General features: G+C 39.6%; 2 protein-coding genes and 1 long non-coding RNA gene across 3 annotated transcripts; 1 reads left to right on the top strand and 2 right to left on the bottom strand.

The window, feature by feature from the left end:
* Positions 1–637: 637 nt before the first annotated feature.
* On the bottom strand, positions 638–4,234 carry LOC121780026 (acyl-CoA-binding domain-containing protein 1-like). The gene is made up of 6 exons (XM_042177543.1): positions 3,541–4,234; positions 2,786–2,891; positions 2,570–2,685; positions 1,767–1,858; positions 1,344–1,441; positions 638–1,098 (listed from the first exon to the last, which is right to left on the bottom strand). The coding sequence occupies exons 1-6, from the start codon at positions 4,008–4,010 to the stop codon at positions 919–921; spliced, it is 1,062 nt and encodes a 353-aa protein (XP_042033477.1). The 5' UTR covers positions 4,011–4,234; the 3' UTR covers positions 638–918.
* Positions 4,235–10,642: 6,408 nt separating this feature from the next.
* LOC121778208 lies at positions 10,643–12,795 on the top strand. Its single transcript, XR_006045638.1, has 2 exons — positions 10,643–11,140; positions 12,466–12,795. It is a non-coding gene; the product is annotated as an uncharacterized LOC121778208 (long non-coding RNA).
* A 4,122-nt stretch (positions 12,796–16,917) lies between these two features.
* LOC121779910 (WD repeat-containing protein 44-like) lies at positions 16,918–21,449 on the bottom strand. The gene is made up of 7 exons (XM_042177374.1): positions 21,120–21,449; positions 19,445–20,668; positions 19,270–19,360; positions 19,016–19,173; positions 18,880–18,931; positions 18,470–18,646; positions 16,918–18,342 (listed from the first exon to the last, which is right to left on the bottom strand). Exons 2-7 carry the CDS (start codon positions 20,582–20,584, stop codon positions 17,834–17,836), a joined length of 2,127 nt encoding a protein of 708 aa, XP_042033308.1. The 5' UTR covers positions 20,585–20,668; positions 21,120–21,449; the 3' UTR covers positions 16,918–17,833.
* Positions 21,450–23,381: the final 1,932 nt, after the last annotated feature.

The following is a 23,381-nucleotide window of genomic DNA, read 5'->3' as shown; positions in this document are numbered from 1 at the left end:
TAGGTTTTTAGATTTGTGATTTTTTGGGATTTTGATACATAGTAGAAGTAGAATGGTCGAATTTTCATGCATTTGTTGTTTGCTTGTTTTTCTTTCTGAGTTTTGATTATGTGAATGCCTTACTCATTCCAAGTCTCATACGTATTTTAATTTTAACTATTGCTCATGAAGTTTTTTTTTATAATCAAATGAATATAAATTTAAGGGATATTGGCCCCTAATATCATGAGATTTTTAAAAAGTCGGGGGCTTTTTCTACGAACTTTAAACTTGGTAAATAATATCATGAATTTTACTTGAGTTTTTTTTATCTGAGTTTGTTATTTTCCACCGACGAAAAAATTACAACAAATAATTTTTTGATACGGATTTTTTTTCCGTAATTTCTCGACAACAACTTCGTTCTTCAATCTTTGATGATAGTTTTTTTTAAGTACACCCTCAAAAATTATTCTTCAAACCATTAATCTAATCGGAATTTTTTCGTTGTGAAAAATAACAAACTCAGGTAAAGTTCGTGATATTATTTATCAAGTTCAAAGTTCGTGAAAAAAATCCTTACTTTCTAAAAATTCCATGATATTAGGAGTCAATATCCATAAATTTAAAGGCGGCATCTTGTCTAATGTATCGAATGTTACCCTTAAAGACGAGTGTCGCACTTTGAAAGTTCCAATAATAGTAATCGAGACGAGAAAGGGGTGAATTCGATTAGCATCAATTGAATCTATCCGAGGAAGTGCAGATGAGCCCCCAAAATTCAACCTACTCCCAACTAGGCAAAAGAACAAATTGGGACCAGGAACTACAAAGTTTAGACACACCACCACCAATCTCTCAAGGCTGAAATTTTGCTTAATCCTTGAGATGTTACGATCTTAGTCCTGTACAGTGTGGAACACTTCCCAATTGAGACGATTAATTGGCCCCTTTAGTTACGAGATCCAACCCTGACCACCTCGACTCACAGAGATCCCTCGGAGCATTCCCTTCGTCGTCTTTCACTTCTATGTCCGCACCATGTTTCACAAGTAACTCCGCAATGGCAGTTCTCTCACACACAGCAGCGTAATGCAAAGGGGTTTGGCCTTCACCATCCTACAATAACCACAGATAGTTAAACATTTGGCAAAAACCAGGAATACAGCTTTGTTCCAACAAAGTGACACCTAAAACAGCCAGCTCAGAGCCCAAGATATATCCCTCCCATCACCATGAAGTTATTCCAAACATTTTAACCGCATGAAATAGAAAATATGACGTTCTGGTTGGGGAGGATGTGCTGTCTTTTCTTAGCCAACCGATGTGAATATATAAACACTATATATAAAATTTGCATCTACCTTAGCATTGACATCAGCGTTCTTGTTCAGAAGCAATTCAGTAGTGCTCAAATGGCCTCGATCTACAGCCCAGTGTAAAGGAGTACGGCCCTCACTGTCTGCAAAAAATGGGAATTTAATAATCTAAACAAATAGATATGAGGATTTGCATGAGATATAAATGCAAGACATATTTTAAGCTGACATAGAATCACTGATGGTACTGAATTTGCTGAACTACAGCTTTTCCTTTCAACTCCCCAAAAACATAGAAAAGAACCAAAGAAAAATTGACAGATTAATTGTTTAAAAATAAAGTTTTTTTCTCAAGGAGCAGCTTCATGGAAGGCAATCAGGGAACAAGTTATTGACTTATTATAAAATGGGCACAAGAAAGGGAGAAGGTATAGCATGGGGGACACAAGAATTTTGACTTCTGCAAACCTTTCACATTTAGGGGGACATCATTCTCAATGCACTTGAGCAGATTTCCTTCATCTCCTTCACGTGCAAAGGCATGAATAGCATCCAATTTCCTACAAAGACAATAGAAGATAAGATTCAAACAAAATCTCCTTTCTGAACCATATTATCATAGTAATGAGGAAAAGGGCTAGAAAATTAGTTTTATGTCCAGACTCCATGCACAATTGCCTCTAATTCTATCCAACACTGAGGACTTATCAGAAACCATATAAAAACCAGATAGGAAGTACGTATTTTTCCAATTAAATAATGTACGTTTCTAGTTACATACACGCGAGGTTTCAAGAGGATTGTAGGAATGATATGCAGGGTTGATGAATGGTTGGAACGTAGAATTTGACGAGATGAGAAGAAGTTAGATCCATATTTAAATCATCACTAAGTATACAGTATTAGTTCAATATATTTATGAACTAATACTAGCATGCACAAGAAAAAAATACTACATAATCATGTAAAAAATTATCATAACATCTTTAGGAGTCGAGGAATTGAATGAACTCTTAAGGTGTACATGCCCCTGTCCCTTGTGGATGGAAGAGGAGAGTGTGAGATTAGTCTTCTTGTAAGATCTTATAAAGCTAACATTTAATGTTCTTCAGTAACCTTCCCTTCTACCATCCTTGTCTATATTTAATATAGTAAGATACACAATATTGCACCATAGAAGTGAGGAAACAGGGAGACAACAATACAGAGGATATAGTGAGATGATGTGACTGAAAGTCATATAACATTAAAGAAATAATTAGCATACTCACAAGTCAGTTCCCGATTCCTCTTCATACACAAATGTACTAAAAACAGGTCCCATAGGTCCTCCAGCACCTCCCATGGATGCATCATTGGTACTTTCATCTTTCTTCTTCTGATGTTGCTATACGATGCATATGAATGCCAACAACAACAATGGTTAAGATAAGAATAAATATAGAACTCAGAATTCATATAATTGAGCTAAATGAATCTAATCTCACACTGGCAAGGCCAGAAGCCCAAGTGGGATATAACTCAGAAACAATGTCAATGTACTTCTCCATTGCTTCTTCAGGAGGCATAGCACCCAATTTCTGCCACGCTTGCCTAGCACAAAAAAAAATATTTCAATGGGTCAGCCACAATATCTACAATCTCAAAAGGCAGAGAAAACAAGCAAAACAACAAGAAGTCACCGAAATATAATGCCATATGCCACTACAAATTTTGAACTTCACACAAAATGCCACCTATGTTACTAGCCATACAATAGCAACTGCATGAAACACCTTCAAAATACAGCACAAGAACTTTAAAAGAGGCATTTAATCATTAAAGCACGACCTAAAATGAGGGAAGGAATTGAAACCGAAAAAATGAGGGAAGGTATCCCTGTAACAGATATAAAAATCATGTGCTTAGTAACCAAGAGAATCAGAACTGCATAATTCATGTTCCTTAAGAACAGAGAACCTTTTATGCAGATCCCCATATATTTTCTCGGCTCCTTAACAGTACTCACCACAGCGAAGATATGTTCTTTATTTCCTACCAAAACAACTTGAACCTAAAGTTGGAACACTTAATAAGGATGAACATGTTTATGAGGCGACCAAATCCAAATCCCACAGCTTCACAACAACAAACTAAAATCACACATTGTAATCTCCAAACATCAATGATAAATGAAAAAGCAACTCAAACGAGAACCAATAAACTCGATCAGGAATAGAAATGGTAGTCGAATGAATCTCACCATTTCGCACGAGCAGTCATTTTCAAGGCAGAAGGCTGGGGAGCCGAACACGGCCCCTCAGTCGCAATCTTATACAAGCTATAAAGCTGGAGCTGGACATCATTCGACACCTTCATCGCCGCCCTATCGGCAGCCGTGGCCGCAACAAACGCAGTGGCGGCGCTGAAGATCTCATCCAATTCGGTGCTCTCGACGCCCTCCCAATCGTCGTCACTATCACTGTGATCACTCGTCACCACGCTTTCATTCCCCGACACGCCTCCGCCGCGGATCAACGGCTCGTTCTCATCCGAATTCCGAGCCGAGGAATCTGCGGCTACATCTTCAGCTTCAGGCTCGGGTGAATCAGCGCGCGTGATCCTCAGATTCTCGTCGCGGAAGGCGAATATCACTGAGAATAGCTTCGCGAGCAGGTAGGAGAAGATGAGCCCTAACAACACCGATTGAAGTAATTCGTGCGACTCCGCCATCAATTCCCGATCAAATGTTGTCAAATCAAAACAGTGAGAAATCGGGAATTGGGGATTGCGAGAAAATCTAACCCTAGAAAGAGGGAAACTGGAATTTCTGAGATTGATTGGTTTTTCTTTTTCCCTCAATGCGGCGGCAAACCCCAAGTAACTGTTTCCAGCTCGGCTAGGGACTGATATTTTCTGCACTCTTTCTTTCCTGCAGTTCTTTGCAGTTTTCACCCCTTTTTCTGTCCCACTAAGCAGAGCATTTTTTTATTTTATTTTGTGAGATTAGCAAAGAAGAATAAAATAAAAATAATTTCTATTTTATAAAATGTACTGTATAAATTAAAATGAGAACTATAAAAGAAAAATGTGATTTTGAAGTTTACTACTCCCCCATCCCATTCTTCCTTTTTGGTTTGTCCCAAGGGAGTACAAAATTGTAGTACTAAACTAATTTTGATAAAAACATTCTTGATAATAGACTACCAAAGTTTTAATACAAAATTGTTATAGTAAGAGGTATATTGAATGAAAATGTGATTATTATTAATGTAAAATGATAAACTTACTTGAAATATATAAAAATTATAGTACCCTTAGTTCATGTTTTTCTTTTTAGTTTGTTCCAAATAAGATGACACATTCTGACTAAGAAATGTGTCATCTTAGCTGTCAGGACGGAGGGAGTAATTTTTATGGGCAATTTAAAAGAGGTAGATAGAATGAAAATGTGATTATTATTGTGCTTAGGATACATATTTTTGTTCAAGCAGAATATAAATCCGTCAAGACTTTATCAATATTTTTCCACGTTTCGCTGCATTCATATTGGGGAATCCATGGATACTCAAGCTAAACAACAGGGCACACAAGACCTAGCATCATATCGACACTTAGATTCGAAAATCTAAACTTACTAATTCCTAACTCATTAACAAGATCCAAACTTTCTAGGCATAAGAAGAAACTAAGATTCAAGAGTCAAGATTTACTACTACATTACTAGCTAAGCTCCTTCATTCCTTCTAGCAACAATAACATCCAATACCCGATGAGGCGGATCACACTCGAGCCAAAGCTGACACAGCAACACGCCAAATGGTGATTCGCCACCCGATGAGGAAGAGCGTCAAGGGCACCTTGAGCATGGGTCAGCCGAGGAAGTAAAAGTCCCAACCATGGCGACAAAGACCTGCATTAATGGGGACAGTATACAAGAAAAACAACATGTAGATTTCAAAGACGGGCCAAGCCATCTCCACCAGCACGAAAATAGCTACACACAGCAACTCCATCAGTCCAAGAAGGCAAAAAAGAAGGCCACAAAAGCGATGGTGGAGATGAACTTCTCCATCAGCACTACACAGATTGTAGGCTCGTCCCTCATGATGCCACGGTGCCTGAGCAGATATGTCGCACGATCACCCGTGGAAGGCCAATCCTCCAGCCCTAGGAAAATGGGGCAAATGAAACTGCAGATGCAGCCTATGCTAGCCCAAATCACTTCTGCAGCTGCATTGTTGAATCTGGTCCACAAATAATATCAATTACACTAACTCACTCAACAACATTTGTGAATGTTCAACCAAAATTCTTTCCTTCACCCTTATTAGTATAGCACCATACCAAAAATGATCATGAAAACAGTGAAAATTTTATACCAGTAAGGTTTATTTACAGAGTAAAAGGCACTGGAGCTGAAATGCTAAAATATTCAACATTTGTCAAGGCTCAACTAAAACTCTTCCATTCACTCTTATTAGCACCATACCAAAAAAATTTCATGAAAGTTACTGTTTACAGAGTTGAATTAAGGCGCTCGAGCCGAAATGTTCAACAAGTGATCACAAATTTGAAATTCCGACGCTTCAGTTCGAATCAACAGTTCAAATCGTACGCCTCTATTATCCAACAAAACATCACACATAATCGACAGATTTTAAGTGTATAGATAGGCATGCAAATTTAGTCCGTGGGTTTCGGGTATACCCGATTCCGACCAATGGCGGATCCAGGAACTAAATATCGTGGGGTCGAAGTTGAACCAAACAACAAAAATAATAATAGAATAATTTTTTTAATAAAGAAATATTAATTTAATTAGGGCCAATGAGTACTTTTTTTAATGTGAGAACGACATACTCCCTCCATCCCATAAAAATATGGGCATATGATATGATACGAGAATTAAGACAAAATTGATAAAGTAAGAAAGATGAACAGAAGGATAGTTAAAGTAGTGTTAGTGGATATAATGTTTTAATAGTGGTATAAGTTGTAAATAACTTGGTGTATATGAGTAATAAATTGGGATAATTTTCTATAAATGGAAATGCCCATATTTTTTATATGAAGAACGAAAAAATGAAAAGTGCACATATTTTTATGTGATGAAGGGAGTATAATTTTTTTTACCAAAATTTAGAAAGTATAAAAACAATGTTTGAAATGTTAAATTATAGAACTAAATTTTTAAAAAATCAAAAAATGATACTTATATTATCATCATTCATTTCAAGTAATGTCCTAAGTTTTAATAAGATAATTTATTAAAATATAATATACAAATTATTCAAAATCTTATTTGGCTAAAATAGATATCAAAATAATTAATTTACTATATTTGAAATAAACAAGTAAAGAATAAATTCTGAGACTAATTTAAAATTAGAATTAATTATCTATAATAGAAAGTGATGCCAGCTAAGCTATTTAAAATTACCTAGTAAATGGAGTACATGGAAAAAAAAGAAAATTATATGACTTCTAATTATTGCCTCTCGGTCTCTCTCTCCTCGCCAACTACACGACGAGCATAAACTGAAAAAAAGCTTCTTCTTCCCCTCTCTTCATTCACGGTGGCTACGTCCACTGTGCCGCCTCCATATTCCAGACGTAGTCACTGCCTCACCGCTCATCTCTCTCTGCGTGGAATAAGGGCGGATTCATGGATGCCGTAGGGTCGGAGGCAGCTTTCCGGTGGCACTCCGGGGACGGTGGTGGGGTCGGCCGACCCCACCTAGATCCGCCGCTGATCCCGACCCAATACCCGACGGGTATTGGGTACCCGAAACCCGAAATTATGGGTTCTTTTGCTGTATACCACGACGACTCTTTTAGGTTAGGTAGTGTAGTTGAGGCTGCAATGTTTCTCCACGACCCTTCTCATGTACCACCACCCTGAGTGTATACATGACATAACCTAGATAAATTGCAACAAAAGATCTTATATTTCCCACTTAATTTACTCACTCCAAATCCAAATACACTCCTACGCTTAGGGAGAGGAGGAATCTCATTATATTCACCAGTAATTGGATTGTGTACGAAAAGAGTAAAATGACGTTTGTCAAATCCTTCCCACACCAAAATCAAACCATTAACTGAACCAAATACAACACGAGGTTCGTGCAGGGTAGGCAAACGGAATCAGAAAAGTGGCTGAAAGCCCTCATCGCAGACTGCGTAACCCGTGCCTTGACTATGAAGGAAAGCCAGGCCCGGTTTTGGAGCATAGGATGTCACAAACTCACCCCATTTCCCTTCTATCAAATCGCGCCATGATTTACAAACATATTTGCATCTCATGATGGCAGATACAAATCTTCCTTCATACTAGTATTAATCAACTCAGCGGCGATGCAAAGCTCATAAATAGGGTTTGTTAGAGCATCTCCAGTAAGACTGGACGTCAAATAGCCCTCACATAGCCTTCACACTGCCACATCATCAGCACTACAATTCTCCTGCCACATCAGCTTGCCACATCAACTGGACATCAAATAGCCCTCACATAGCCTTCACACTACCTATCCACATCACTAATAACAATTATATAATTTAATTTACACTCGTATCAACATACGGAATTTAATTTACGAGACAAATATGGAAAATTCGAATAATAATATTAAAACTTAAAAAGTACATTAATTTTAAAAAAAAGTACAATAATTTAAAAAAAAGTACAAAAATTAAAAAGTACATTAATTTAAAAAAGTAAAACAAAATCACTCCTCGCCGCCGTCCTCGTCTCCGTCGTCGCCCAGCGCTTCTTTACCGCCGTCGCCGCCGCCTCCGTCGCCACCTACGCCGCTGCTATTCCCGCCGGTGTCCCTCCTCATTGCCTCCAATTCTTCACGCTGGCTCTGGAGCAATACACGAAGAAAATCCTTCACCTCGGGGTCCACCGCCGCTTGGAAGTCGGCTAAGGTCTTCACCATTTGAGCGCGCGAAAAATTTGAGCTCCTCGGTAGACCTGCCGAGGGGGGATGTCGAATGGACCCCCTGGGAACTCGGGGTGCCCCCCCCGCAACCTGTTGCGCCCGCTTTTGGCCAACCGGGCGAGGTCGGCGACCGAACGAACGAGGAGTCGGGACCTCCTGGGCCGTCTCGGGGAGGTCTGTCGAACCACCGCTGCTGCCGCTATAATCTCCGGTATAGTTCAGTTTCTGCCTCTTCGGCCAGCCAGCGTCGACGCCTGCCCGGAATTTCTCTGACTCGTTGAGCACAACGTAGCAGTTCCAGTAGGTGAACTCATAGTACTTCTTCTGCGGATCGGGGTAGGCTCTCTCCGCAATCCTCCTGCAGTCTTCCTCTGTTTGGCCACTGGTCTGCATGCGGAGGGCTTTGGCGTACAAACCCGAAAATCGAGAGACGCCAGACCTGATTCGGTCCCAGCACTTCCGGACCTCCTCCCCGGTGCACGGTTTCCCTTCAGGGCAAAATGGCCTGTAGGCTGCGGCTATCTTGGCCCACAAGTTGACGATCCTCTGGTTGTTCGAAACGAGAGGATCGTCGCAGACACTCACCCACGCCTTGGCAACCGCAACGTTCTCCGCGTCCTCCACTTCCTCCGGCCCCGGATTTCAGCCTCCGGCTGCGACGACTCACCGACCTTCTTGGCCTTGCCCTTCTTCTTACCCCGCCCTACTCCCTGGCTTTGAATGAGAGTTTCCGGAACCTCGTTCATATCAAAACCCAAGTCCGCTAAGGAGAAGGTCTCCGTATACTGTGCATCCGTTGGGGTCGATGTGTGTGAAGAACCGGTGGAAAAATCAAAAGTCGGCCGATAGGCGTTGTCCCCCCGTGCGTCCCTTGCGCCGGGGGAATCATCTGCTGCGCCGGTGGAATCATCTGCTGCGCCAGTGGCTGCATCCCGGGTGCCCACCCCGGCATCATCTGTATAGGGGGCTGCATGCCGGGTGCCCACCCCGACATCATCTGCTGCCACGGGTACATGTTGTAGTACCCGGTCATCGGAGGCCAACCACCTCCCCCAGGAGACGGGGAAGTATGGGACCCTACCCCGGGAGTCGGGGGCGTCTGAGACCCTACACCGGGAGGCGGGGGAGTCTGAGACCATCCCCCGGGAGTCACTGGAGTACCTTCGTAGTTGTTCTCCATTGCTCGTTATTGATCTTGAACAGAAAGTAAGGTAAAGAGAGTATTCGTTAAAACAAGTGGTGCGAATGAAAATGACGTTCAAAGCGCGTATATATAGTGTTTTCAAAAGAAAAAAAAATAAAATCTGACGCCGGTTTGACGCCGATCCGGGACCCACAATGGCGCCGTGATGATCGGCGTCGGAACCGGCGTCATCGCGCGAATCGGCATGGCCACGCCGATTTTGACGCCGATTTTGCCGACGCCGGTTCCAATGGTTCGGCGTCAGAACCGGCGTCGGCGAAAAATCGGCGTCGCGATTTTGACGCCGGCATTGGAGATGCTCTTAGGTATTGCGAGAATAGAGCTTGAAATTTGAAACATAGATATTGTATTTTCTTCATTGATTTGCAAATACTCCACATATATAGAGATACGAAAAAGATATTAATAGTGTAGTATAATTGATAATAATAATAATAATAATAATAATAAAACTAATATATTTTATCTCTTTCTCATTTATATTAGTATTATTTTTATTCTAAATTATTTTATCTATTATTTTTATATTAAAATTCTTAGAGCATCTCCAATAACCGGCGTCACCACCGCGACGCCGATTTTTCGCCGACGCCGGTTTGACGCCGAACCATTGGAACCGGCGTCGGCGAAATCGGCGTCAAAATCGGCGTCGCCATGCCGATTCCCGCGCTGACGCCGGTTCCGACGCCGATCCTCACGGGCGCCATTGTGCGTCCCGGATCGGCGCCAAACCGGCGTCGGATTTAATTTTTTTTTTGTTTTTCAAAAACACTATATATACGCGCGTTGAACCTCATTTTAGTTGAAGAGTTGTGGGCGCGGAGGATTGCAAGGCGTTAGTTTTTATGCAAATTTATGTAATTTTTTAAATGTAATTTTTTTAATTATTGTATTTTTTTTAAATTAATGTACTTTTTAAATTTTAATATTATTATTCGAATTTTCCGTATTTGTCTCGTAAATTAAATTCCGTATGTTGATACGAGTGTAAATTAAATTATATAATTGTTATTAGTGATGTGGATAAGTAGTGTGAAGGCTATGTGAGGGCTATTTGATGTCCAGTTGATGTGACAAGCTGATGTGGCAGGAGAATTGTAGTGCTGATGATGTGGCAGTGTGAAGGCTATTTGAAGGCTATTTGACTACCTAACCTATTGGAGATGCTCTTAGTGACCCCAAAATCTATATTTTAAAGAGAAGAATAAAGTGCATACTATTCATCTTGACCGAGTCGGAGTCGGAGTCGGATATTTCGAATTTGAAAGCCCTAAATCTTGCCATTCGAATTTGAAAGCCCTAAATCTTGCCAATTCCTCTTTCTCTCTTGATAAACCTTCCCCCAATTCAACCCTGATCGGATCAATTCACAATCCAAACCATCGAATTCTGCCACAAAGTTTGAAGATTAATCAATGGACAACGAGAGCGAGAACGGGTCATACTACGAAAAAGTCGACGGCCTCGCGCGGTGGGTCGGCACCAGCATTGCCGCGGCCTTCTTCGCCTCCCTCGAGCGCTGCTCCTGCGTCAACCTAACCACCTTCGACACCGACGACGACGGCGAAGAGGAGGAGGCCAAAGATCGCCCGCTCATGCTCACCTCCTACCCCTCCTTCAATTCCACCACTTCTTCTTTCGCCGCCCCTAATAATCCCGATGTCAATTTGAAAAACCCTCCAACCGCCGTTGAGAATCTTCCTGTCTGATTGGTGAGTGATTGCATTTTTTGGATGTGAATGGGTATTCTATTGTTGTTCATTGAATTTCAAATTAATTGCGGAAATTGGAGATATCTGAGCACTCGGGGAGTTTTTGCTTATTCATTTGGATTGGATCATAGATTTATTAGTAGTGTTCCTTGACTAATAGGGAACATATTGATACAGTTTTTAGGAATTGAGATGAAAAGAAAGAAGGGGAGAATATATGTATGGATGCTTAAAATATCTTTAATTTAAGAACTTAAATGTTTCAACAGTATTTGATATTTGGCTGATAAAATGCTAGATTGCAGTTCAGATCGTTACATATCTAGATGGTACTAGATATAGCATGCAACTTCTGTTTGATAATTCAAAATTGAGTGCATCCACATTTTAGATTCACTAGGATCCGGGTATAACGATAGATTTTGAAGTATGTACTATGTAGGCATAGCATCACAATGATCAAGATCACATTGACACTTGGTTGCTAGAGTTGTTGGCTCTTCAACTACCATATTGGGATTCTTTTGTTCTCATAAATTGTTACTAGATTAATGAATTAGTACATTAAACCTTGGCATAGTATACCGAGGAAGGTGACCCGAAGTTCCAATAGAGTAGAGATTGGTCTCTTGTAAGGAAGATAAGTTCAAGATTTGACTTCTCTCAGCAGCTACTTAAGTTGTTGAGAACACTTGCATTTGCTTGCTGAAAGCACATAACTCCTATCTTAAGTGGTAGTGTGACAGATGGCGTCTACCTTTTACTATACACGGTTGATATGTCAAATGCCATTGATCTCTGAACCTACATTGGACTAGTAGAAGTGAATCTTTTGTTTAAGTTTATAATGAAGTTACAATGATCTCTCCATCAGCCATGCTTAAAACATGATAATTCGCTAAACCGAAAAAAATATTTCAAAAGGTATGGTTTGCTTCAATAACATAAGTTGGAAAAATGATGCATAAACCTCATCAGTAATTGGAGTAGGATTTCCTCTCAAAATTGACAAGTGGAATACTCATGTAGCATATTTAAGTTTTCTAAAGCTTCTTCATGAGGTCTATAGACCAACCATGCATTCTGAGTGTTTTTATACGAGAACGACTTTACTCTTCTTTATGCTTATCTAGATCACTCTCCAGTACTTGTTGCTCAATCTATTAAATTTTGACAGCTAACACATGACCGGACATACTGCACAGGGGGCCTTCTTATTATACTTCTCTTTTCTTCTTGTTTCTAGTTTCTTACTATAATTTTGTGGTTAAATATGATTTCTGGAGAATAAGACATCTGAGGTCATTTTTCACATTTGAATCCAGGGCATCTTGGTCAGGCAGTGTATATGTGGAGTCCGAAAGTCTGGAGTCTGGTCATGTATCGAAGCCCAACAAAAGCCGGTGTTCATGCCATTGTTTTGTGCTGGATGTTTTTACCCTTACACCTGAATAACTTTTAGTTTTTTAGTACATGGTTCTTCTACAAAGTGTTACATGTGCTGATTATCTCTTACAAGTCGCCATGTTTGATGTTTCTATTTTTCACATTACCTTGTATTGTAGAGATCCATTAATCTCAGTGTGTTGCTTGTTGTCTTGTGTAAGAATCTATAAAGATATTAAATACCTAAAGTGACTGATATTTCACTTCAATTTGTTGTGTTATTTTGGCTAATCTTTAATTTGTGCAAGTCTTTGGATTAGCCTTTAAGATGGTTGATGGTTCTGTGTGACTTGCGAAATACTCTAATTTCAAAAATTATAAATTATTTTCGTCGTGTGATTGTATTATTTCATGAATGTGTCTATTATCATCATATGGATCTTTACATATATTGATGGTTAAGTAAATATGTATTTTTTTGTTCACAAAATGATTGTACCTAAAGCATACTAATATTCGATCAAATAATACTTGAATATTCTGTAAATTGATTAAATTCGATAGTTGATTAATTATTTAAGTAGAAATTGAATTTTCATGAAGATTCGCAGGTAGTTTTACTATAATACCAATATATTTTATAGTACTATTTTATTTGGAAAAATTGCTTTAAAAACAACCCAGTCCGGTCAATATATGGTGAATTTCGAAATAACTGATTATACTATCAAATTTTGACAATTTTTTCAATTGTCCTATACTTTTGAATTGGGGAGAAATTATGTGTATGGTTTGCCAGACGAAAAATACTATATGGACGAAACGTTCGATTATTTAAATGATGTCATTTTATATAACTAGTCAGCCCACATTCACAAGTCACGTTAATAAATTTAGACAGGTAATAAATCAAACTCTTTTATAATACTAATAAATTCATTAAATACACACACCTCATCTGCATCACAAAATATAAACAAGTAGAATATCTTAATTAAACGCAGTAAATCCATATACTCCACAATTACAATATACGGTCATTTCTTCCGAAACTAAGCAAAGCAATACTAAATTTGACTCCAAAGTTGAAAGTAGTAGAAAGAAAGCAGACAATACAGTAAAATATTGAACTAAATAGCCATTTGGCTGTCGTCACCAATTGGAATCCCAAACTTGATAATGGGGAGAAGCTCTTAACACACTTCTTTATGAGCAAGGAAAGAGCAGCCGCTAGCTAGTTTGTTGAGAGCATCTGTAAAATTGAGATGGAATAGTAATGCTTTGTATGCATATATCACACAATAGTTTGTAATTGTAATTGTAATTGTAATTGTAATTGTAATTATAATTATGATCCTCTTCCTCATCACCAACTAGGATCAAAGGTTGCTTGTGAAAATTCTCAATAACAAGCATCTTGGTTTCTGCAATGAATATAGAGTTGGAAGATATTAGTATATGAAGTCGGTCCGGCCCGGTCCGGATGAGTAATATACCATCCTTACGTACTAGATTGAATTTTCTCGAGTCCACATCTGACATTCGAACTTCCTTCTCGGAGGGACTTTGCATCCCGGACTATGATTGGGACATATATTTTTTCTTGGAATAAAAAATCACAAGTAGCAATGGTGCAAGTGTAGGAGGGTGCAGACAGAATCGATGCGAGTTTTAAGAAATGTAATGGAAAGTTAATGAAAAAAGATATTGGAACGTGAGTCTTGCTATTATATATTAGTTTTATAATAAAATGTGAGTGAGATGAAGTTAGTAGAATGTGGAGCCTATTAAAAACAAATGAGATATTTATTGGTGGATGGACGAAAATGACAAAATGAGACGATTATTAATGGATGGCGAGAGTAGTTATCATATAGAAAGGAAGTTAGTGGATGAGGATGACTGAAATGCCTACTATTATTACCCTCCACACTTTGATTTAAAGAAAGACACAGAGAGAGGTGTTATAATTTGGACAAGAACTTCATATATATATATATAAGTACATGTTTTAGACGCGTGCTACTTCCATAAAATAATGTATATACTTGACGTAGTTAGTTGGCAAAGAATATTACATGCACTTTGTTCAAATGTCATGACCGAGTCACGTTTTTAAGAAAATATAAATTGATTTTCTCGTTTTCGTCTGTCCACCAATAAATTCTTAATTGATTTTTAATTATTTTTAGTAATAGACCTCACATTTCACTAATTTTATTACATTCACATTTTATTATAGAACTAATACTCTATATGACTCACGTTTCACTATTTTTTTCATTCACTTTCCATTAAATTTCATAATTTCGTGCCAAGTCAAACCTCGTCTCCTATTCGTGGATTGAGGGAGCAATATTCAACATTAATAAAAAAAATACTCTTTATTGCCACAATATAAAATACTCCCACATTTATTGCTAATATACTCTTTTAATAAAATTTAAAATTATTATCATCATAACTTAAGCCTAGGTGGGTTATAATATCCTTTTCGTAAAGTATTAAGAATGTTATACAATTATAAAAGTAATATGCCAAGAGTAAGGTACTAAAATTTGTAGCCAAATTCAAAGTATGTTACAGATTTCGAGCAACAAAGTGTCAAAGTCTGCACCTTTATTTTGGAGTAAAACACAAACATTCCATAATAGTATAATACTCCTAATATGACTTTTTTGAAAAACAATTTGGCATCTTCTACTAAGTAAAGATTTAAGATGGATTACTAAATTAAGACATTTGCTTGCTTCTTAGATTTGGTATCTTCTATGAAAATTTTAAATTTCAAGTTGTATATATATGGGAAATAAAAAATTTAAAGATATTAATGACTTTTCTCTTTACGTTGAGTAAACTTAAAGTGAGATAAATGATGAATGTATAGGTGGCGTTCGGTTTCCTAAATAAAATAATACCAAGATATAATCTAGGATTGAGTTGTGTGATTATTTTAGTTATAGTGAAATTAGCTATGACTAATTATCCCATGATTTTCCATCTATGATTGAGTTGGGGGACTAAATCTCATGAACCAAACACACCACTAATTTAATCCTGGTATACAATCTTGCAAACCGAACGCCCACATAGAGTATTGATATGGTGAGCTTCCATCGTTCTCCACGTCAACAATTCTTTTAATTTTTTTTATTTTTGTCTCTTCTAAATTCTAATATTATGAATTTTGGCCAAATTTTAGATTTTTTTCACAACTTCTCATCGTAAAAATTATAAACTTTATGTTTGGAATCTACCACGGTTAACAACCGAAAAATAGAGTGCCACGTGGCTTTTCGAATAATCTAAGTGGCCCAAAACGACGTCGTCTAGGCAAGTCAAAATTTACATAGGAAAACGACCCCACAATTTATAATTAATAATTTTTTTAACTTTTGTTTATTTTTTAAAGTTTTGTATCATCCTTCTGCAAGACATTTCGAGCATAAATATACTCTTGGATTCCAATTTTTAGGGCTGTTTATTTGATTTTGGGATAGCAAGATTGTTTGATTAACACATTAATTGTATCGATGCTCTTTTTTTCTTTTTCTTAATTAAAGGGATCACTAATGTTTTCCATTTACTATGTGATAATTCAAACCCCTGACTTAATGGTTGAAGTAGGAGCGTTTTACCAACTAAACTGGTGATAATATGCATGTTTGTTGCAGAGTTGGTCTTTCCAATGGCGGTTACATAAAAATGTGATGTGGTAAGTATATAGTTTTAGAGATCTGGCACAGGATCTTATATTTGGAAATCATCCATGTTATATTATTTCTTCCATGGTGGTGAGAGCAACACAAGTTGCTCAAACTATGATGGAGTAGTATTTACATATTACTCCATCTTTTCAACTTATTTACAACAAAATCAAGATTGATCAACATCCTTCATCCCTTAACAACCATGAGTGAGACACTTTCTCAATTCAAAATCTACACCACCCAACTTTTATAAAAACTCGCGGACGGACTAAAATGAAAAACAAGACTCCTATTTGCGGAAGGGGAGAATATCATTTATAAGTTTGACTATTTTATGAAACAGGTGGAGTATTAATTATTGTGGAGTAGTGTGAATAAAAGTGATTTGTCCACATAAATAAAAAGCAACAATACCGTAACAATATGAACTACTTCCAATCGTACACTTAAGAAAGAAAAATACTACTCCCTCCGTCCCTGCTAAGATGACACACATTTCTTAGCCGACACGAGATTTTAAGAGTTATTGGTTAATGTATATAATTGGAGAGAGAAAATGTGGATGTAAGTATTAAAATAGAAAGAAAGATGAATATTTAAATATGAGTGAGAAAAAGTGATTATGTGTATTAATTGGAGAGAAAGTTACCAAAAAGAAAATGTGTCATTTTAATTGAGACAAACTAAAAAAGAAAAACCTGTCTCCTTAAGTGGGAGGGAGGGAGTAATAATTTCAAAAAATGTTACAAATAATGTAACAATATTAACTAGTACTTAGTATAAGTTGGAAAAATATACACCAACTGTACACGATCTATTTACATCAAATGTCACCATAAACGTCTAAATTTTTCCCTTCCTCTCTTTTTAGAACTATCAAATCCCTTAAAATTTTAAACTCATAATAAAATCATCTCAATGCATCAGCATCATCCACAGCTCCCGAACGTCGCAGCATCGACGAGCCAGTCGAGCCAGCACGCATCCAACGGTTCACGGGAGACGGCACTAAACTCGCATAAGGGGTGCAATTAGTCTCAGAAATGGATGCTTTACAATCCCTTTCACTATTTTCTTTCCATCAAGAATAAAAATGGCAGACAAATGAAAACTCAATTATGCAGCCACAAAGAAACCATTCCCCACTACTTTACCTACGACAGATTCCGGCCACCAGCCCCTCTAGCGCAGCCCCACCACGCATAAAACGTATGGAACAGGCTATACGAGGCCCCACGAGCACCTCCATAATGCACATCAATCTCAAGCAGACACCGTTTCTTTCTCATGGTTTCTCAGATGGGCCAGCAGAGACTTAATGAATGAAAGAATCATCGATATAATTAAGCCCAGCAACGAAAAGATGGGGCAACGTAGCAAACCTCAGCTCTCTCAAGAATTCGAACATTTTGACTCCAGCCAGCTGTCATTGCCCGTCTCATCTCTAATCAATGAACGGGCCCAATGGTCACTATCCTCGAATACCCCCAAAAATACGTAGCAATTTAACGGATAGGGTTTCCTTGCCAACCAATTGTGCAATCAATTTTCAGGCACATACGATAAAGAGGTAAGTTGTTAGCAAAGGCGCCATGTGTTAAAGGGGTATTGGCAGACCGTAATTGTGGAATGACCTAATTCGACCGTCCCAAGTGGCGGTGACGATAACCATGCCCCAAGCATGAGAAGTCGACGAGCTCTGGAAAGAGGTCCTGAAAAGCCTGTACTCAGACTTGCTCATTGAAGACGTTATGGCTCGGGGGCTTGGCATGGGAAGCTTTTCCTCGGGCCATGTTGCTGAGCCCCTTGAGTTGGAGTCAGTGGGAAACTCTTGGCTTAGCGAGAAGCCAGTGGATGAAAAGAACGGCAATGAATTAACTGATCTGTCGAGGTGCGACTCGGATTTTAGGCCAGGCCACGCTATAGCAACGGAGGCATCAGTTGAGAAGCATTCGAACGACCTAGCAGGCTTTGGTTGTGAGAAAGGCGATTCTCCATCGCCATTGTAGTTCCAAACATAAATATGCGAATCCTCGCTAGCTGATACAATATGCTTTCCCCGTGGAGAAAACGAGGCAGAAATCTGGTTCCCTGCATTGCGAAGGCCTGGCCACAAGCAAATGGACGAGTAAATTACAGAAATTCGTGAAAATGGCCAAGAAAAACGTTCACCAAATCAGGAAGGAAGTCAGAATCTACACATATTTCGTAACAAAACAAATCAAGTATATACCTTTGTATTTTTCGACAACATTTAGCTCAGCATCGATGATTCTGATTTGTGAATCAGCAGAAGTAACCAAGATTTTCGTTGGGTCTCGTGGTGAGAACTGAAAGCCAATTATTCTTTTGCAGGACGACTTCTTCTTTCCGGCTAAACACATCTCTCTCTCCAGCTGGAAGTGATTATCTGATACATGCAAAAAAAAGAAATTAATGCCCTGCAAAATACAAGTTCATTTCAAAGTAGCTCAAATCTCACAAAAAGGGTCACAAAAACAAGATGGATCGACCTTCAAATGCAAAAAACTCTAGCCAAATACAGATAATCACTGAATAATTAGAATACAGAGAAATCGAAATAATTGACAATCACAAATGCTAGAAAAACAGAGGCAAGTTCGAGAATTCCTTAACAATTACCTGATATGTTGAAGAAGTGACAGGTCCCCGTAACACAACCAATAACCCCTCCCTGCATAACAAGCGAATACAGAATCATTACAAACATGCCTTACGAGATATGAAGTTGTAATATAATCAGGGTAGTAAAACAGACCTGCGCATCAGGGCTGTAAGAAACAGCACTGACTATGTCCTTTATTTCAGTCCAGTCAATAACTTTAGAGCGTCTGATGCTCCACATTCGGACCTTCCCATCTATTGAGCCACTGATGAATCGGTCATCATCAACAGGGTTAAACTGAATGCAGGTCACTGCACAGCATTACACAGGGTCTTTAGCCAAGGAAATCAGCAAATCAGAGTTCATTTAAAATTTTTGTTCCATAAAAAAATACGACGACAACTTACCATAATCTGTATGGTGGAAGACCTTCAGACAATGATCAACGCCTACCTTCCACAAGCGAACAGTTTTGTCAACCGATGATGTAAGCAGGCACTGCAAGGAAACAACTAAGACTGTTAGTTCCCATTTAACCAAACAATATTGTATTATTCTACAAATCGCTAATACTACGCATACATTATTCTTCGACCATGAAACGTCCAGGACCTCTGCGCTGTGTCCACGGAAAACATGCAATGGCTCCTCTAAAAGACGAAAAACCTTTCGAGGGAAAACAATGCAGGCTGATTCTGGTGTCTTTCTTAGCCCCGTTGATTTACCAAATCTATCTTTTTCCACTACACAAGGTGCCAATTCAGACAGATGATTCACCGAGAAGTACATACACGAAGGGTCCACATCTGAGATGTCAATTGTTTCTGATCTCTCGTCTTCCACCACTTGCCATACTCTCACAATCTTGTCTTCACCAGCACTTGCTAGGTACTGCCCGTCAAGGCTGAATTTCATTGCCAATATTGATCCCTCGTGGGCTTGGATATCTTGTCCTACAAAGAGGCCTGAGAGTTCTTTTAGCTTTTTCCGACTGTGTTGAACCTTTACCCTACTGTTCTTTTTCGCCCGAGCTTGGCTAACGCAATGTAATCTAGCATCATCTTTATCATCCTTCACATTCACACTCATCCTACAACTCATGGAGCGCCATCTACTCACCCACCTATCCCTCAATCTATCAATGAATTTAGGTGTATCACGATTAAACTCAGTCTCCTTCTTTGCAAGTTGCTGAACAGAGGAAGTGGATTGAGCCTCAAATTTTAGAGATGATCGAAACTGGTCCAACCCACTGGCCCAAATATCTTCTAGCCTGTCATTTTGCATCACCCTAAACTCAGTTCCACCATTACAAGTCCTATTGATATCATTTGAACCAACTCCTCGGGGCATATCCAAATCACCAGCATCCCATCTAGGCAAAGAAGAGATGCCAGAAGAGAAATTTTCTTCTAAACCCAAAGTTCCCAACACAGCCCTGTCATCCTCCACAGCTCTGTCAATATCACCAATGACAACACCAGCATCTCCACAACCAGAGGCATCCATAGAATTTCTCCCTTGAGATGCATCACCACTGCTCAACATCCGGCTAATGAATTTGCTGCGGCGCTCCCTAACACTTCGAGAAATGCTAGTCCACAGCTCATATTCCCAATCTTCAGACGAGGAGGCACTAGAAGCAACATCAGGCTCCTGCACAATGTGCTCGAGGGCGTCAAAGAACCGCGATTCTTCGCCCTCGTCACTGAAGCTATCCATGACTGTTCAAGCTCAGGCCATGGAAAGACAGAGAACCCCCTCTTCAAGAGCTTTTGAAAGCCTTACTGCTTTCCAATATAAAACCTTAAACAAACAGAGAGAAACACAAATTAAGTGATAAAATAATAACTTAGTAAACAAGCACACCAGCAAGCACCACAACCAAGGTTTTCAGCAAAACTAGAAACAATATTAAAATAGAAACACCACAACTGCAAGAGCATTACTAAACAATTACTACTATTCAAACTAATAACTAAACATGGGAAGCATAAACAATAGATCCAACATGGATCCCAATCCACACACATTGTAACTGGCCCTTCCACAATAATTAGCTCCCACAACAATACCAGTTAAAAATATGAAGAAAGAAAATCAAACTTTCCAGAAACCCGGATACATTTAACCTAGAAACCGAAAACCCATCACCAAAAAACACGACTTTTCAAACCCCAGACAACGAATTATCGAATTAAACAAACATTATCAGGAAACCACAACGAAAACACATAAAAATGGAAGATTTGCTCACATGGGTTGAATTCAGATTTAAGAGATCGAATTGGAGCAGATGGATCGAGGGGTTTGGTCTCTCTCTCTAAAGGGTGCAGCAGAGATGACTGGCCATTGAAGAAAATGAGAATTCGAGCAAAATCAAAGCTCATGGAAAATTAAGGGGAGGAGAAGAGAGGGGTGGCAAAAAAACTAAAAATGGAAAATGTAAAAAGCAGGAATTCCTTGATATCCGTGAATGGATGGCCCGAGAAACGAGATTTTGAGCTCCGTTTGTGTGTATTGTGTGTGTAACAGTGCGTTCCTCTGCAATTTTGCCCCAATCTCTCTCTTTCTCTCTTCTCTCTTCTCTCTTCTCTCTTCTCTCTACATGTATGATATATAAAGCGATTTTTAAACACAGATAAGGTTAAGATCATCCACGATGAGGTGGACACTTCCAATCGTCCGTCACTTTTTTTTATCCACGGCCACTTCGAATTTGTTCGCGTCCACAAAAATAAAGTAAAATTGAACACTAAATTTTCGTCCTATTAAAGTAATGAAAAAATTATACAACGAAAATTTAATCTATAGAAAATCATACATGTTCTTCACGCTGCGCCCCCTCCCCTACGTGCCCATACCTCTTCAATCAAATCGGCCTGGAGTGTGGCATGTGTTGTGCTCCTGTGCATATCAGTGAAACGTTGGAGCAAATATTCATTACTACGTGGTACACCCATCTGTATCGGCACGGAGGCAACACCGTGACTTGAACTTGCACCATCTTCCGGTGCCCAGCGCTCTGCAGCAAATCCTTCATCTTCTATTATCATATTGTGCAATATGATACAAGTTAACATAATATTCGCGACATCATCTTCGTGCCAAACTCGTGTCGGGCACCGTATAATGGCTCATCGCGCTTGGAGCACACCAATAGCTCGCTCAACATCCTTCCTAGCAGCCTCTTGTTTTTCGCGCAAAATATTATTTCTTCGATCTAACCGGTTGGCGAACTGTCTTGACGAATACGGGCCAACGAGGGTATATCTCATCTGCCAAATAGTATCCCATGTGGTACAGCGTTCCATTGGCTACGAAGCTGATTTCTGGACCCTCCCCCGGCACTCATCATTGAAGAGAGGCGATGACTGCAGAACGTTGATGTCGTTGTTCGAACTTGCAACACCGAAATACGCATGCCAGATCCGCAAACGGTAGTCAGCAACGGCTTCTAGAATCATCGATGGATCTTTGCTTTTGAAACCAGTAGTGAACTGGCCTTTCCACGCCACCGGGCATTTTTTCCACTCCCAATGCATGCAATCGATGCTTCCTAACATCCCTGGGACACCGTGCACCGAACCGTGCATATATAGCAGTCTCTGGCACTCATTAGATGTTGGCTTTCGTAGGAACTACAGACCAAAGATTTCCCGGATCCCCTTACAAAACTGTCTGAGCACCGTTAGGCTAGTCGTCTCAGCCATCTATAGGTATTCGTCGAACATATCAGCCGGTCCGGCATAGGCAAGCTGCTTAATTGCAGCGGTGCATTTCTGAAAAGTAGACAGCCCGATCCGGCCAGTGCAATCACTCCGGAGGGTGAAGCACCTGTACCGCTCCGCCAAATTCGTCGCTATATGGGTGAAGAGCCGTTGAGACATTCTGAAACGCCGACGGAAAATCTCGGGTGGGTAACGGGGGGATCCACAAAGTAGTCTGCCATTAGCCGCTGGTGCGCTCCGCTATGGTTTCGTTGGATGGTCCGATAATGAGTAATCGCACGAGGGAGCGCGGCCTCCGCCAATTCTGCCACCCGAGCCGCATCCTCCTCGTCGGCTTCCCTCTGCACCTCTTGAATCAGAGAATTCCACGCGTCATTCCACAAATCGTCCATTTTTAATACCAATGGAATCCACAAATTTTAGTGAGAGAAAGTATGAATAAAGAGTTGGAATGTTGTGAAAATAATGAGGGAAATGTGGTGTATTTATAGGTAAATTAAATAAATAAAAAAAACATTGTCCTCCCCCTACAGGCGCGCCGCTCACCGCCGTGCTATAGGCCAGCGCGTCCTCGGTGCTTAGTCGCCAATCGCCCTTCCGCCCCAAAAAAAGCGTCTACACCGGGGCGGACGCTTCTCCCGCTATAGTTAGCCGCGGCGGCGGCGGTTCCGGGGCCGGCGCGCCGCCCCTATAGTGGATGCTCTAAATGCATGTACATAATGTTCTATATTTATATTGTTTTCGAAAAGATAAAATAAAATTGATAAGCTAATGTAAGAATATATTTA

The sequence above is a fragment of the Salvia splendens genome, chromosome 19 (genome assembly GCF_004379255.2).
Source record: "Salvia splendens isolate huo1 chromosome 19, SspV2, whole genome shotgun sequence".
NCBI classification, from domain to species: Eukaryota; Viridiplantae; Streptophyta; class Magnoliopsida; order Lamiales; family Lamiaceae; genus Salvia; species Salvia splendens.
The sequence above is the reverse complement of the archived record's forward strand: the minus strand, read 5'-3'. Positions and strand labels throughout refer to the sequence as shown.